We start from the raw sequence: 13,930 nt of genomic DNA, 5'->3' as shown, positions 1-13,930 counted from the left end.
GTGTACATAGACTTCTGTGTGTCCCCGTAAGATATAAAATTGCGCCCCACCCATAAGAAGCATTCTAAAAAATTTCTGCATAATCTTATTTTTTTCAGAGCGTGCACCCTCCCCCATAAGAATGGTTAATTGCAGATTGGGAAAGATTTTGTTAAAAAAATCGAAAAAGTTGCATTTGAATCAAATATACGGAGGTGCAAAATTTTAAAAGGCAATTTCTCATTTTGAACTCAACTGCAGATAAGACTTTTCCATTTATCACGGCAGAATACCTCTCAAAGTTTTGGTGAGTAACTTACATCTCTTGACCTCATAAAGGAAAGGGTTGTAGTATAGTAGGATGCAAATTTGTAATGAAACTCACATGCAGATGTTCAGAGATACAAAGAATCTTTCATTGAATGCTGTGTTGTGTCAAAAAAATAGTAAAATCACATTTTACTTCTTAGAAATGTTTCCTTGTACTACAACTGATTGTAAAATAAGATGAGTAAAATTAAATGCCAGCAAAAAATTTCAAAAGTTTAAATTGAAAGGGAATAAAACAACAAAACATTCTAAATTAGAAAAAAAAAACCCTTTCTTAATCATTAAGGTCCCCAAGGAGAACTTGGTTTTTATCTTAATTTTAAGGTCTAAAAAAAAACCTGTGTGAGAAAATGATTCTATGATGTACAAACTGCAAGAAATATATTGTCCTGGAATTTCATTTAAATCTGTTGGAGCAAGTTCAATGATTGGCGCCATTTAAGAAAATCACGATAGTTGTCATTTGAATTTTTGAGCTTATGTTCATTTTATAATGAAAATGCACCCGTAAATATTGGGTTGGAGCAGGGACGGACTGGCCAGGTCGGCTAGTCGGGGATCCCTGAATGGGTCAACTGCTTAGGGAGGCCAACTTAAATAGTTGACCCTTTTTTATTAAACAAATTTTTCTAAGAAAAATTACTTAAGTTCTTGCATTTCAAATTGAAGTCGATATTGTGCATAAAATAGAACGGAACAAGTTCTATAGAACTGAGATTGATGATATACATCAGTGGTGCCTAACCTTTTTTAGTTTTACCTTGGGCCACACCTCCTCTTGAGAGGGAGATCGTGGGCCCGAACAAATATAAAATTATTTTTCTAAATACGTAGAATGGGAAAACAAGGAAAATTAAAGATAATTATAAACCAAAATTTGCTTCCAGTAATTACTTCATGCCTATTTTATTGGCACGAACTTTGGATCGGTTTTTTAGAGACCAATATACAAATACAAATACAAAAGTGTAGACCAGCAACAGGCTCTGGGCCCAGCTAGACTGGTCCTAGTCAATTTACAATCCCCAGTGAAGATCAATGGCCCTCTTAAAACTGTCTACTCCTTTGCTCATTACCACCTCTTCCGGTAAGCTGTTCCAAGGTTCCACTACCCTGCTAAAATAATAATTTTTCCTAATATCCATGTCAGCCTGAGATTTAAATAGCTTAAAACAATGACCCCTTGTCCTGTTTTCAGTGCTAAACTTCAGCCCCGTAACATCTTTCGTTTTAATAAATTTAAACAGCTGAATCATGTCCCCTCGGTCTCTTCTTTGCTCAAGATTGTACATTTTAAGCCTTCTGAGCCTGGAATCATAATCTAAGTGGGAAAGTCCACTTATTAGCCTTGTAGCCCACCTTTGAACCCTTTCCAATACATTAATGTCTTTTTTAAGATAAGGAGACCAAAACTGAACAGCATACTCCAAATGGGGTCTTACCAAACTTCTATATAAGGGCAGAAGAACTTCTTTAGATTTATTTGAAATAGATCTATTGATAAACCCAAGCATCTTATTATGACTACTTGGCTCCTAATTTTGCAACTATCATTCATGTAACCCAATGAAGATGATCAGTAGGTTTGAAATGTTTCAGAATATATTTTGCGTTTCATAACATTGAACCCAACAACGGGCCACATAGATCAGCTTCACAGGCCTCATGTGGGCCGCAGGCCGTAGGACTACCATTACTATACATGATATTTCAGTCGTAGACCAGCTATCTTTATGCATCCATTCCGTGGTGAAATAAATTTAAAGCTATTAAAAATGCTAATAGCCAAGAAGACAACAATATAAGCACTTGGGATAAGGGGAAAAACATTTGAGAGGAATCGAAACTTTCGGGCACCACTGCGGTACATGATATTTCAGTCGTAGACCAGCTATCTTTATGCATCCATTTCATGGTGAAATGAATTTAGGGCTAGAATAACTTTTGAGAGAAATCAATAACTTGCTCTCTGCAGCCTCGAAAATTGTTGACTGCCCATTTAGGATTGGGGCAACAAATATGAGAGGACAATATCCTGGTTTGCTGGTCCAGTTGGAAAAAGACATCAGTAACAATCACTATGTTCTCAGCTGGTTGTGACAGATTCAACTAAATACTGTAAGTTGGCAAGAGATTTCATTGGTCTATTGTAAATTACGACTACAAATACTTTCATCTCAGAATAGCATACAGGAACGCAAGTTTGGATTACGATAAACTGAATCTGAAACACGACACAAATTTAGCAAATTTGGCTCAGAAGGGAAAGCTCCTGAATCTCTCATCACTTCCCCTATACTTTTTTGCAGCTTCGATGTCGGAAAATTTCCTAGGAAAGCCCCAGAACCCTTCCCCTTACGTCACCAAACATAGCGTAGAAGTGCGTTTTTTGGCCTTCAATTTCAAAGAATTTCCTAGGGAGAGTACACATATTTAACTTAAGACTGTGAGTACTTCAACATACACACACTCGTAACGTTTCACTGCATTTTTAAATCTTCAATAACAAAAAAGCTCTAAGGACATCCTGACACTCCTATACGTCTTCAAAGATAGCCTAAATAAGGTTTTAAATCGTAAAAAAGCACCCTGAACCCAGCCTAAATAAGGTTTTAAATCGTAAAAAAGCACCCTGAACCCTTTAATAAGCTAAAAGATTTGAAACTGACTGAAATTTGAGAAAAATTTATAATTAAAGTTTTGAGAAGCTCAAACCTCGCACCCCTTATGTCTCCTATTGTTTCCAAACGAAGCCTTAAGTCGCGTTTTTAGAACTTTAAATTCGAAAGTGTCTCATGGCTCGAATTTTGGTAATATCAAGGCTTTTTCCTAGAGTCACCAGCAATAGTCTACAAATAAGGGCCTTGAGGCAAGAGCCAGGTAAGTCTAAATTTTTCATTTATTATTATTTTTTAAAATTAATTTTTGCGTGTGGACATTATAGATGTTCCGATTGATGCAGCAACGGGATAGAAATTTAAGATGAAACCCCTGCTTTGTATTAAATAGTGTGGGAAAGATAATAAAGTTTCTATTCTACAATTGTTGTTATTTGTTGGTCATACCAAAAATGAATGAGTCTGAACTTACCTGGTTCTTGCATCAAGGCCCTCAATTGTGTTTTTCCGATTTAAATGTTCTTCAGACTTAAATATCGAAAAATTTCCAGACAAAATCTTCGAACCTTCACCATTCCATTAAAGTCACTTAATATAGCTTTGAATTATACTCAATAGAAATTTCCTTGAGAGAGCTCCGTAACCCTTTTATCTATAGCCTAAAATTCATTTCAGTTTCAGAAAAAAATGCCGATATGGTTTCCCCAAATCAAAAAAGGAGCAGTTCGCTTTCAGATAAAAGGGCACTTTTTGATAGAAGTTTTGTCATACAAAAAAGGTGCTTTGTTTAAAACTTTTGGTATATTAGGTGCAGGCAAAGTCCAAGTGTTTTCAATGGCATTTAGTTTTAAAATCCTGAGAAGCTTTTTTGATGTTTAATTTTTAAAAAAATACTAAAAACATCCAGTTATATATTCTGATCAGATGCTTGAGGATAAGTGATTGAAACGAGGGATTGACGTTTCATTGACAGGCTTGTGTGAATCTTAACTAGTGTTCACTCTAGGAAAAAAAAGGGCAGGGTGCTGGCCTTTGAAAGGGGCACTTTTTTAAAAAAGGGCACTATTTCAACGCGGGGTCCCCCCATCCAAGACCAATGATGCACCACTCAAAATGTACTGAGCGCCAGAGCCGGCCTTAGCAGATGCGGGGCCCGATTGGAGAGATCTGGCGGGGCCCTTTATAGAACGGTGATACAAATTCGACAAGTGCCGACCGATTTTTCTGATTCGAGCAAGGATTCGAAACTGTCGCAATTGTCCGTCTTCCTTCAAATTTCTACATCACATTTGATTTTTGCATCTTTTTTTTTTTTCATTATTAAAGAAATGAATAAATGAATGACCACAAAAATAAGTGTAAATTTTAAGAACGTAAGAAAAATAGCTCTGAGAATATTTATGCTCAATCACATGCGTTTGGTGCACGAGAAAAGTGGGGGGGGGGGGGGGGTGAAAATAAGTGTGGGGGTTAGGGAACGGCACCCCCGGCTGCTGATTTCTTGTTCCTTTTTTTTTTTTTGGTAAAATTGGACAATTGGACGATACTGTGGGATTTTAACATGACTGATTAAATATTTTCCAAAATGTGGAATATGACCTCCAAAACTGGAACGGATGGCCACCGTAGACTTTCTTCTTCCAATTCGAAGTTCGATTATCGTGAAATAACTCTAGAAAAGTCCATTTAGTTAGAATTTTATTTTCGTGGAATAAATCAATCCACCCATAAAAAATCATTTTTGTATCGATCATTATTGTGCAACTTTGAGAAAATGAGAAGTGAGGGGGCAGTTCCCTTCACTATTGGAAGTGAGCGGGCGGTTGCCTCCCCCCCCCTCTCGTACGAGTCGCCTACGCAATTTACAGCTTAGACGGAAAAAGAAAATGCACCAAAATTTATCAGTTCTAAAAAAAGGAATTTTAGACTACATGCAAAAAATCAGCCGTCTTTGGGATGTCAGAAGTGGAACGGAATTGCAGGGAACGGGGGAGCTTTTCTTGGGAAACTTTTCGAAATTGAAGTTTAAAAAAAGCAGTTTTAGTACGGAGACAAGGTTTGGGGTGGGGGATCGTTAGAGATCAGATAAACCACCCACGGTCCTCGGAAGAGTCTTCAAAGCTGACGTCTAAAATCGCAAATTTGGACAACTCTGTGTAAAATGAAGGAAAAGGAGGAAGGCGGAGGTTCCCCGTCTACCGAATTATTTTTAAAATTTAAGATAAGTTTAGATTAATTTTGGTAATGATAGGGAATTGACGGCTCCTCTCAGATTTTTTTTTTCCGAAATTTTAGTCCCAAGGTGATTTTGATGAAAATAGAGATGAAAGGAATTTGTTGATTTCCCACAGAGGGCTTTAAGGCGCAATTTTAGACTATAATTGGTGACATTTGGAGATTCAGTGACTCTTCGAAAATGTTTCGATATTGAAGTGTTAAAAACTCAATTTTAGGCTCTGTTTGGAAACGATCGAGGGAAAGGGAAGAGATTCTCCCCTTAATTTTTTTCGAAACTGAAATCAATTTTATGCTATCCATGAGAAAGAAGGGTTCGAGGGCTCACTCGTAGTAATATTTTCTAAAACGGAAATTTTAAGCTATTGTGCTGATTTCAGAGGCCTTTACCAGAAAATATTTTGAAATTTAAATCTTAAAAACACTCTTTTAGGCTGCCTTTGGAGCAGGGGCGTGCACAGGGGTGGGGGGCGAGAGATGGGACACCTGTTGGCCCGGGCCCGAGCTTGAAGGGGACCCAATATTTTTTAAACTAGGGGTGAAATATAGGGGTAAGCAATATGGAAGGGGGGCCCGGAAAAGTCATTTGTGACGGCCCCAAAATTTCTGTGCACGCCCCTGCTTTGGAGACGTTAGAGGAGAAGAAGGGGAGGAGGGTGGTGAAATTTATGAATTTTGTTTGGAAAATTCATAAATTTCACCACCCTCCTTCCCTTCCTTTGAAATCCTTTAAAACTGAAACTGAATGATGTAATTTTACTCAGTTTTTTTGTGATAAAGTTGAGGTAAGGGTGGGCATTTGAGTAGCCTCCTCCTGAATTTTTTGAAATTGAATTTAAAAAACGCATCTTTTCAGTCACGTTAGGAGATATGTCAGGGTTTGGTGGCTGCCCCAAGAAATTTTTTGGGCTTGAAGATTTAAAAACCTATTTCCAGGCTATATGTAGAAACGTTAGAAGATTAATTGCAATTTGCTTTATAGAATTGTTATGGAGATGTTTTACCCTAATAAAAGCACGCAGTATTTGAAGCATCTTTTGTTTGTTTATTTTTCAGAATTGCACCTAAGTTAGTGTTAATTGTGTAGTAAAAAAAATGTCATTGCTGCTGAGCTTTAAGATTTTTTATCAACACAAATAAAGAAAGTAAAAAAATAATAAAAGTAAATATATAAATGAAATAAATTAAAAAGATAGCTTTGGAGATTCCTGAAATTTCGGAGTCTCAGGGGTAAGTTTACGCATTGCCAATGTGATAGTAAGATCCTGGGATAGGGGCCCGTATTAATTGCTGATAATCATTAAAAATTTGTACTTTGGTTCCCACTACCTAGTTATTTTCTCTTGACCGAAAGTTATAGGGTACAGCGGGTACGGCCTTAGATATGGATTTGTGTATGTTTTATTTTTTTCTTCTGAAAATTTATCTGATAGTACTAGTTTCAGATAGGTTTCCAGGGACAGATATTTGCTTACTTTTATAGGGATGCTAAAACTCTCAGGGAACTCCCCCTACTTCCTTAATCACACTGAAAGTAGCTCCAAACCCCCAGTTTAAATATCAGTTAAGTATATTATGATTATTATCAGTTAAGTTCATTTGAACTTTTTATTTTCTTTATTTTCTTAATTATTTTTGCGAGCGATTTTTTTTTTTTTTTTGAGCGGGGCCCCTGCTGGCACGGGGCCCCATTGGGCTCTTTTGCTCTAATCGGTTTAAGGCCGGCTCTGCTGAGCGCCCCCTCCCCCCCAAAAAAAAATTAAGAGGAGAAATAACACTTAAAACACCTTGCAAAAATTCAAACAGTCTAGTCTGCACCATGACCTCCCCCTCCCCTCCTTGATCGCTGTCACCAATGACTTTAGTATTAAATATGATTTCATCATGAAAACACACTTGTGTTCAGAATAGGGTTAGCTCACCCCCCCCCCCCACACACACAAATGCCAATTAAGCTAAGCACATTTTCCACACTCCATAGAAACATTTAGCTAATGCTAAAACTTGGCTTTGGGTGTTTTTCAACATTTTTCAGGCCTTAAAAAAAAATTCTACGCATTTCAAAACCCTTTGAATTTCAATTTAAGAAGAACAGTATTTAATTACTGATCCCCCCTTCCTACCAAAGAAATTGCCTAGTAATGTGCATTGTGCCATTAAGTATTTTAGTAGACATCAAAATTGTAATGAGTGTAAATTCTCCTTTTTTAAATATATTACACTTTAAATAGAATAATTAACTTAAAATACTGTGTGCAGTGCTTCAAAAATGCAGTGGTAGCAAGTTGCAAAACTAAAAAGATTTTGTTTGAGCTCTATTTCCTAGTCTTGGAGTTGTTCAAATTCATAACACAAATGTGTTGGTATGCGCTCCTAAATGCAATGCATAAGCAGCTTGGGCCAAGCTAAGATTTTTATCTCAGACAATTTTTGAAAATTTAATATTTCGGCATTTTAATTTTGTGATTTTTTTAAAAAATCAATTGTATAATATTTATGAATGAAAAATAAACAATGCAAGATTATTTCAGTTAGAAAAAAGCACAAGTAAGTCAAAAGTATGCTTTTTATTATGTCAATAAGTGCTTTAAATAATCTGTTATATGAATCATATACAAAGATAATAAAAATACTTAGCAAAAAGGAAAGAATTGAACTAACATCTTGTCAATGCGATGTTTCCATTTCAAACGTTTTTTTTTTTTTTTTTTTTTGGGGGGGGGGGGGGGGGGCTGGGGCTGGGGTTAAAAATCCAAGAATACAATTGCATTTTAGCCCAGTAAGCTTTGTACTATGTTCTTCTTAGTTAATTTTCCAGAAACAGATGTGAAAAGATTGCTACACAATCACTAGCAATGCGCTAAAATTAGCTAAGCCTAATTCCCACGTGCAGACGAAAAACGGACACAAAGGGCTGAAATGTTAGGAAATTGTCCTATTCCCTCTTTCATTGTTGATTCTCAGAAAATCAAGGATGGGAAGGAATGAAACAAAGATCTCTCCCTTCCCAGAAGGCCCCACTCCTTCCCACAACCTTTCAAAAACCAACCCTCAGTAGAAGGGAAGAACATGCCTTTGTTTCCTACTGATAAGCCTCTTTGAATTCTGGGAATCTCATCCCTTCTTCCCCTAGGTATTTGCTTTCCCTTTTGTTTATGGGGCCGTTTTCAAGGTGAAATTCTGGGAACAAGGATAAGACATGGGCGTTTTTGCAGAGGATTGCTGGACAAATAATATTGCCCGGATATCGCGGCAGGTCGAAACGATGGTTGAGGCATCTTTTTAAAAACAAAAGGTGCAATTTCTTATTTTTGAAAAGGGCAGGGCGCATTTCGCGATCTAAAAGAAGGGCAGGGCGCATTCTGCTGATATGGAAAAGGGCAGGGCGCTGCGCCCTTCAAAAACAGCCTAGCGGGAACACTAATCTTAACCTTTCGAAAAAATTTTTGATTTTGTGAAGTTTTGATCAAATTTTTAAGGCGAAAATGCACGGTACCCTCCTAACAAATCTAGGAGCAAACGCTAGGAAAACCTGTCCCCTTTTCTTTTAAAGTTTCCCAACATACTATAATATTACATTTTTAAAATTTCAATGTCGAAAAATTGCGAAAGAGAGTCGCCGGATTCCTTATTGTACCTAAATGTAGTTCAAAATTGGGTCGAGTAGACTTCAGCTTTGAAATGCTTCCAAATGAGATCACTGAACATCCTTCTCTCTCTAACGTGACCAAAGATAGTTTTGCGTTTTCTAATAGTTCAACGTCGAAACGTTTTCGTTGAGAGCCCTGATGCTTTCCTGTTCCATTAATTTTACCAAGGGTAGCCTAAAATTGTATTTTTAAAACTTCATATTTCGGAGAATTTTTGGGAAGAGGAGACTTCAATTTTGAAAAAAAAAAAAAAAAAAAAAAAAACGTGGGGGAACCCCTTTTGTTAACGCTCCTCTAAAGTTACCAAAATTTACGTTTCACAAAAATACGTTTCACAAAAAATACGTTTTAAGAAAAGAAAATACGTTTCACAATTTTCTTTTCTTAAAAATTAAAAACTAGATTTAAAAACTTAAAAGAAAGTAGGAACTAGCGACTAGCGGTAGTTTAATGTCTTTGCTCGACCTTGGAAGAATGAGATCCAGCACAGCAAAAAAAAATTGCAATTGCAAATTGCAGTTTTTGACATCTATTTTGCAAATGTCGCTTGAAAGGGTACTAGAACCCCTTCTTTCGATTCTTTTCTCCTTGAGCCTATATAGATCAACCAATTTTGAAACATTTCCGGGGGAATTTACCTGATTCCTCCTTTTTCCTTCCTATGTTGTCAGTATAGAAGCCTAAAGATGTCTTTAACACTTGTAACCATTAGTATCCTTCTTTCAAGGCACATAAAAAATGTGCCAAATTTAGCTTCATTTCACGTTTCACAATTTTCTTTTCTTAAAAATTAAAAACTAGATTTAAAAACTTAAAAGAAAGTAGGAACTAGCGACTAGCGGTAGTTTAATGTCTTTGCTCGACCTTGGAAGAATGAGATCCAGCACAGTTTAATTTAACTTTTTTTTTCATTTACAGAGGTGGGCCAAAATATTCTTTTGCCGACTGGGCCAAACTCAGCCAGTCTGCCCCTGGGTTGGAGGGAAAGTTCTGTTGTATTTCAAAGAAACTATTTGAATTCATTAATAAAAATATATGTTTAATATTAATCACAATTATATATGCTCCGTTATTTGTTACAACTTGTTGCCTTCTTTCAGGTAACCTGTGAATTCCTGTTTTGTAGAAGTTCTTGTCCTTGGAGTTAAAATAGTCAGCAACTGCCTTAGAAACACTTTCAAAAGACTCAAATTTTTTTCCTGTAGAAAATTTTGCAGAGATCTGAACAGGTAGTAATCAGATGGTGCAATGACAAGTTAATAGGGTGGGTGACTAAGAACTTCCCATCTTAACGCATTCAGTTTTTGTTGTGTCATCATTGCAATAAGCAGTCGAGCATTACCATGGTGGAACACTAGTCGTTTTCTGGATGCTATTGCTGGTCTTTTTTCTTTGATAGCTGCCTGCAATTTATCCAGCTGATCGCAGTACAGATCCGCATTGATGGTTTTTTTCTGTTTCAGCAACTCATACAGGGTTCATACTCTATTTGGATAAAAAAATTCCATGACTTTTCCAAGACTTTTTCATGACTTCAATGAAAATTTTCATGACCTCGTTACACGAAGAGAGCAGCACTATTTAATCTCAAACTTGGTACATAATATTTGGAAATGAGCATTAGCAGAACGGGTTTGTTACGATTTCGCGCGACGGTTTCGGCGCTGATCGTTTCGGCACTGGCCGTTTCAGCGTAAGATTTTTGCATTTTGAACTTTGTGAATTTTAGAAATTTTAGTTCAAAGAAAAAAAAAGATTTCTGGAAGAAGTATGTGAATTTGGCGCTCTAGAAGCTAGTTAAAATTAATTTTTAAAATTACAGTGGGGGGGGGGGGGGAGGGAGCATATGTGATCCACGTATGTTTTACAGCGATAATATAAGGAAAATATCTTGAAAAATTAGCAAATGATGCCAGTACAGGTCCTACCTCTTTGTCAATTTTTATTTATTTATTTATTTATTTATTTTTTTTATTAATGCTGAACTGTTTTGTGTTTCTTCACAACTTAAATCTTTATAGAGAGCAGGGTTACGGGTGATTTTCTCAGTACGTTAACTTTTTCCAATGACAAATATAAAAATTCATCTTATTATTAGTTGACAGTTTTTAATTTTTTTACATAAAAGATATTTAAGCAAGTGCACAAATTAATGATCAGCAGCGAAAAAAAAATCAATTTAAATTTAATGAGTTTTATATTTAAATTTCATAGAAAAATGTCAATGCTGTCTCCTAACTTATCTACTTCGAAAAACTATGGAGATGTTTCTAAACTTATATTTTATCAACTAATAATAAAAAAGAAAACAAAATACATCTTTAAAAATATTACTGCATAAAACTTTTTACAAAACTTAAAAACAAAAGATACCTTGAATTTTGAAGCAATCTTTGGCATGTTTGTAAGCAGACAATTTCGATTTTTGAACAGCTCGTATTTAAATGGGTCGCGCCGAAATGGGTTTCACGCCGAATAGTCCCATTTTGAACAAAACGTCTATATGAATGCCACAGCCTCATTGAAGCACTTACTCGTTATGGAAAAAATATAAGTGCACTCTTAAAAACTAAACTATTCTTATTTGTCTTCATCATATAAATTTAAGTAAAGTAAAAATGCAGTGAAGCAAATATGATGATGCTTAAATGTCTGATATTTTTTTAAAAACAGGCAGAATGATATTGGATGGGACAAAGGTTGAATGAGTCATTACTAAGTTTCAATAAATTTGCTTCAAAAGTTACCTTTTAGTGTCAACAGTGCCTTTAAACATCCACGTAACTTGACAGTATTTTGGTTCTTTAAAGTAAAGCCACATAGTTTAGTTCTTTACGTTTCCAAACCAGATCTTTTTTGAAAAAAACATTCAGTAATGAATCAATCTTCTGATTCAAAATTATGTTTGTTTTGTTTACAAATTTGCATATTTTCAAATGCATATAAATTAATAGGTACAGAAATTCCAAAACACGTTTAATTCCCGACATTGAACGTAGCAATGGGTCGCATGGATTAGTTTTGCGTGCCGTATGTTGGGCTCTTGTGTTTTAGAGCATTAGAATTCCTTTTTTTCTGTAATCTATCGCCTGACTTAAGATCTTTATATTCTAAAACATTCAACAAATTAAGATAAACTCTGATAAATTTAATAATTAAGTTCTTACGAGTGATGGAGTCGAACTCGCATGCAATTGAATTGCTTTTTTTTTTTGAGTGGGCGTGGCAAAACTAAGAACGTGAAACTTTGCTACTACAGAATATGAAACGTAAGAAGTGTTGAAAATAACAGAAAATTCAAAATAAGTGATGTCCATGCAGTAAAATCACATCGTAAAAAATGGCAAGCGGCTGCGATAGAAGTGGATGCAATGAGATTTCAAAATTCAGATTTGATTTTTGGATCGTTCAATTTTCCACTTTTAATAGCTTTTATGTGCTGTACTGTTAAATCACTCAAGATTTCTAATGCTCCTTTCGTTACTGTTCCTTTCTCTTTGCCCAGGACATTTTTCCATGACTTGAAATAAATTTCCATGACTTTCAATGAAAATTTCAATTTTCCATGACTTTTCCAGGTCTGAAATTCTGTTATTTTTTTTCCATGACTTTCCAGGATTTCCATGACCCGTACGAACCCTGCTCATAGAACACTGGACTTTTCCTCTCCCACTACAAACAAAGCAGTACTTTTTGTTGATGGATACTTAGTTTTGGAACTGTTGCTGAATTCAAATAGTCTTTAAAATACGACAGAACTTTCCATCTAACCTAATACTTTATAAATGAATTTTACAGAACAATTCATTCTAAATTGTTTTACATATTTCACACACAGGTCTTTAGGTAGTATTTAAAAAACGTTTTTTATTTTTTTTATAACTTTGCAACTCTATTGTACAAACTATTACTGTGGAATAATTCATTGCCAAAAAGCTTAAAGGAGTAAGTTCGTAAGAAAACCAAAAAATATTAATATTTCAAATTCAAAAATGAGTATTTTATTTACTTTCTATATTTTGAGAGAGTCTTTGACGCTTTAATCTCATCCCAATGTTTACCTTTTGTGACTTCACTTTCCAGCATAGCAAGAAAACCAATAATTGCAACTGAATCTTTGATCTGGAAAAGTAATGAAGATTGAACGCAAAGCATGTAAGTGAATAAAATACAAACAGTTTCAAATGCAACCTCACGTAAAAAGCATAGGCGGATTTAGGACTGAGTTCCTGGGGGGCAGGATTTTTTTTTTTGGAGCAACATTTTTAATTGCCCTCCCCCTCCCATGTTTTTGTCTGTTTTCTGTGATGCGTAAGGCCATTCTTTACTTTTTTATGTGTTGTTTTCATTACTGTGTGTAATCATGCTGTCCTTTTTAAATTGACCTTAAAAGAGAGGGGGCTGGTATTAAGAGAGTGATGCAGTGCTCCCTTTTAAGTGAGATATAGAATATCTCCAGTTTTAGGAGGGGGGCGGGGGTTACTCCCCCGGAGGAAATTATCTAAAATGGATATAAAATTCTGCATTTTGAAGTTTTATAAGGGTTAATTGGAAATAATAGGCAAATAATTTTTTTTTAAGTTTTACGCTTTAAAAGTGCTTTGTGATGCAAGTTAATACTTTAAAAGAAATGGTGCACAGCTTTAGAGAATAGGTATCAAGAGAGTAGCATACTACCCATTTGAACAATTCTTAATTATACACTTGATAAGAGAAAAAAAGGAAGCACACTTTGCTTAGGAGTTTCAAAGACTTGTCTAATTATTTTCAAGGTTTGGTTGGTTAGATTAGGTTTTTGGCTCAAAAGCCCTTGTAGGCTATAGTGTGCCAATTCTTTTCAGGGATTTTAGAACCTATCAATAATTTGCACTTTCCAGTCTCTGAAATTGAGTAGTAGATTATACAGTTGTACAGTATTGTTCAAACTTTGTAAGAAACGGTTATTTTAAGTTCAAAAGAAAAAATAAACTTTAATTTCCTATTCAAAAAAGGAAAAATCATGATTTTTTTTGTTATAAGATTTTGGAAGATAATTTGTTACTATATAAACTCCTCCCAAAACTGGGGGGCATTGTCCCCTTTGCCTCCCCCCCCATAAATCCACCCATGCTCTTTTAA

At 35.4% G+C, this 13,930-nt stretch overlaps 1 protein-coding gene across 1 annotated transcript in view; it reads right to left on the bottom strand.

The window, feature by feature from the left end:
- Positions 1-13,930, bottom strand: part of LOC129216004 (uncharacterized) — a 175,557-nt gene that overhangs the window by 36,540 nt on the left and 125,087 nt on the right. The window contains exon 12 of the mRNA XM_054850141.1: positions 12,822-12,934. Within this exon, the coding sequence (XP_054706116.1) occupies positions 12,822-12,934 (113 nt within the window). The remainder of the gene's footprint in view (positions 1-12,821; positions 12,935-13,930) is intronic.

This window comes from Uloborus diversus, chromosome 2 (genome assembly GCF_026930045.1).
Source record: "Uloborus diversus isolate 005 chromosome 2, Udiv.v.3.1, whole genome shotgun sequence".
In the NCBI taxonomy this organism is placed as follows: domain Eukaryota; kingdom Metazoa; phylum Arthropoda; class Arachnida; order Araneae; family Uloboridae; genus Uloborus; species Uloborus diversus.
The sequence above is the reverse complement of the archived record's forward strand: the minus strand, read 5'-3'. Positions and strand labels throughout refer to the sequence as shown.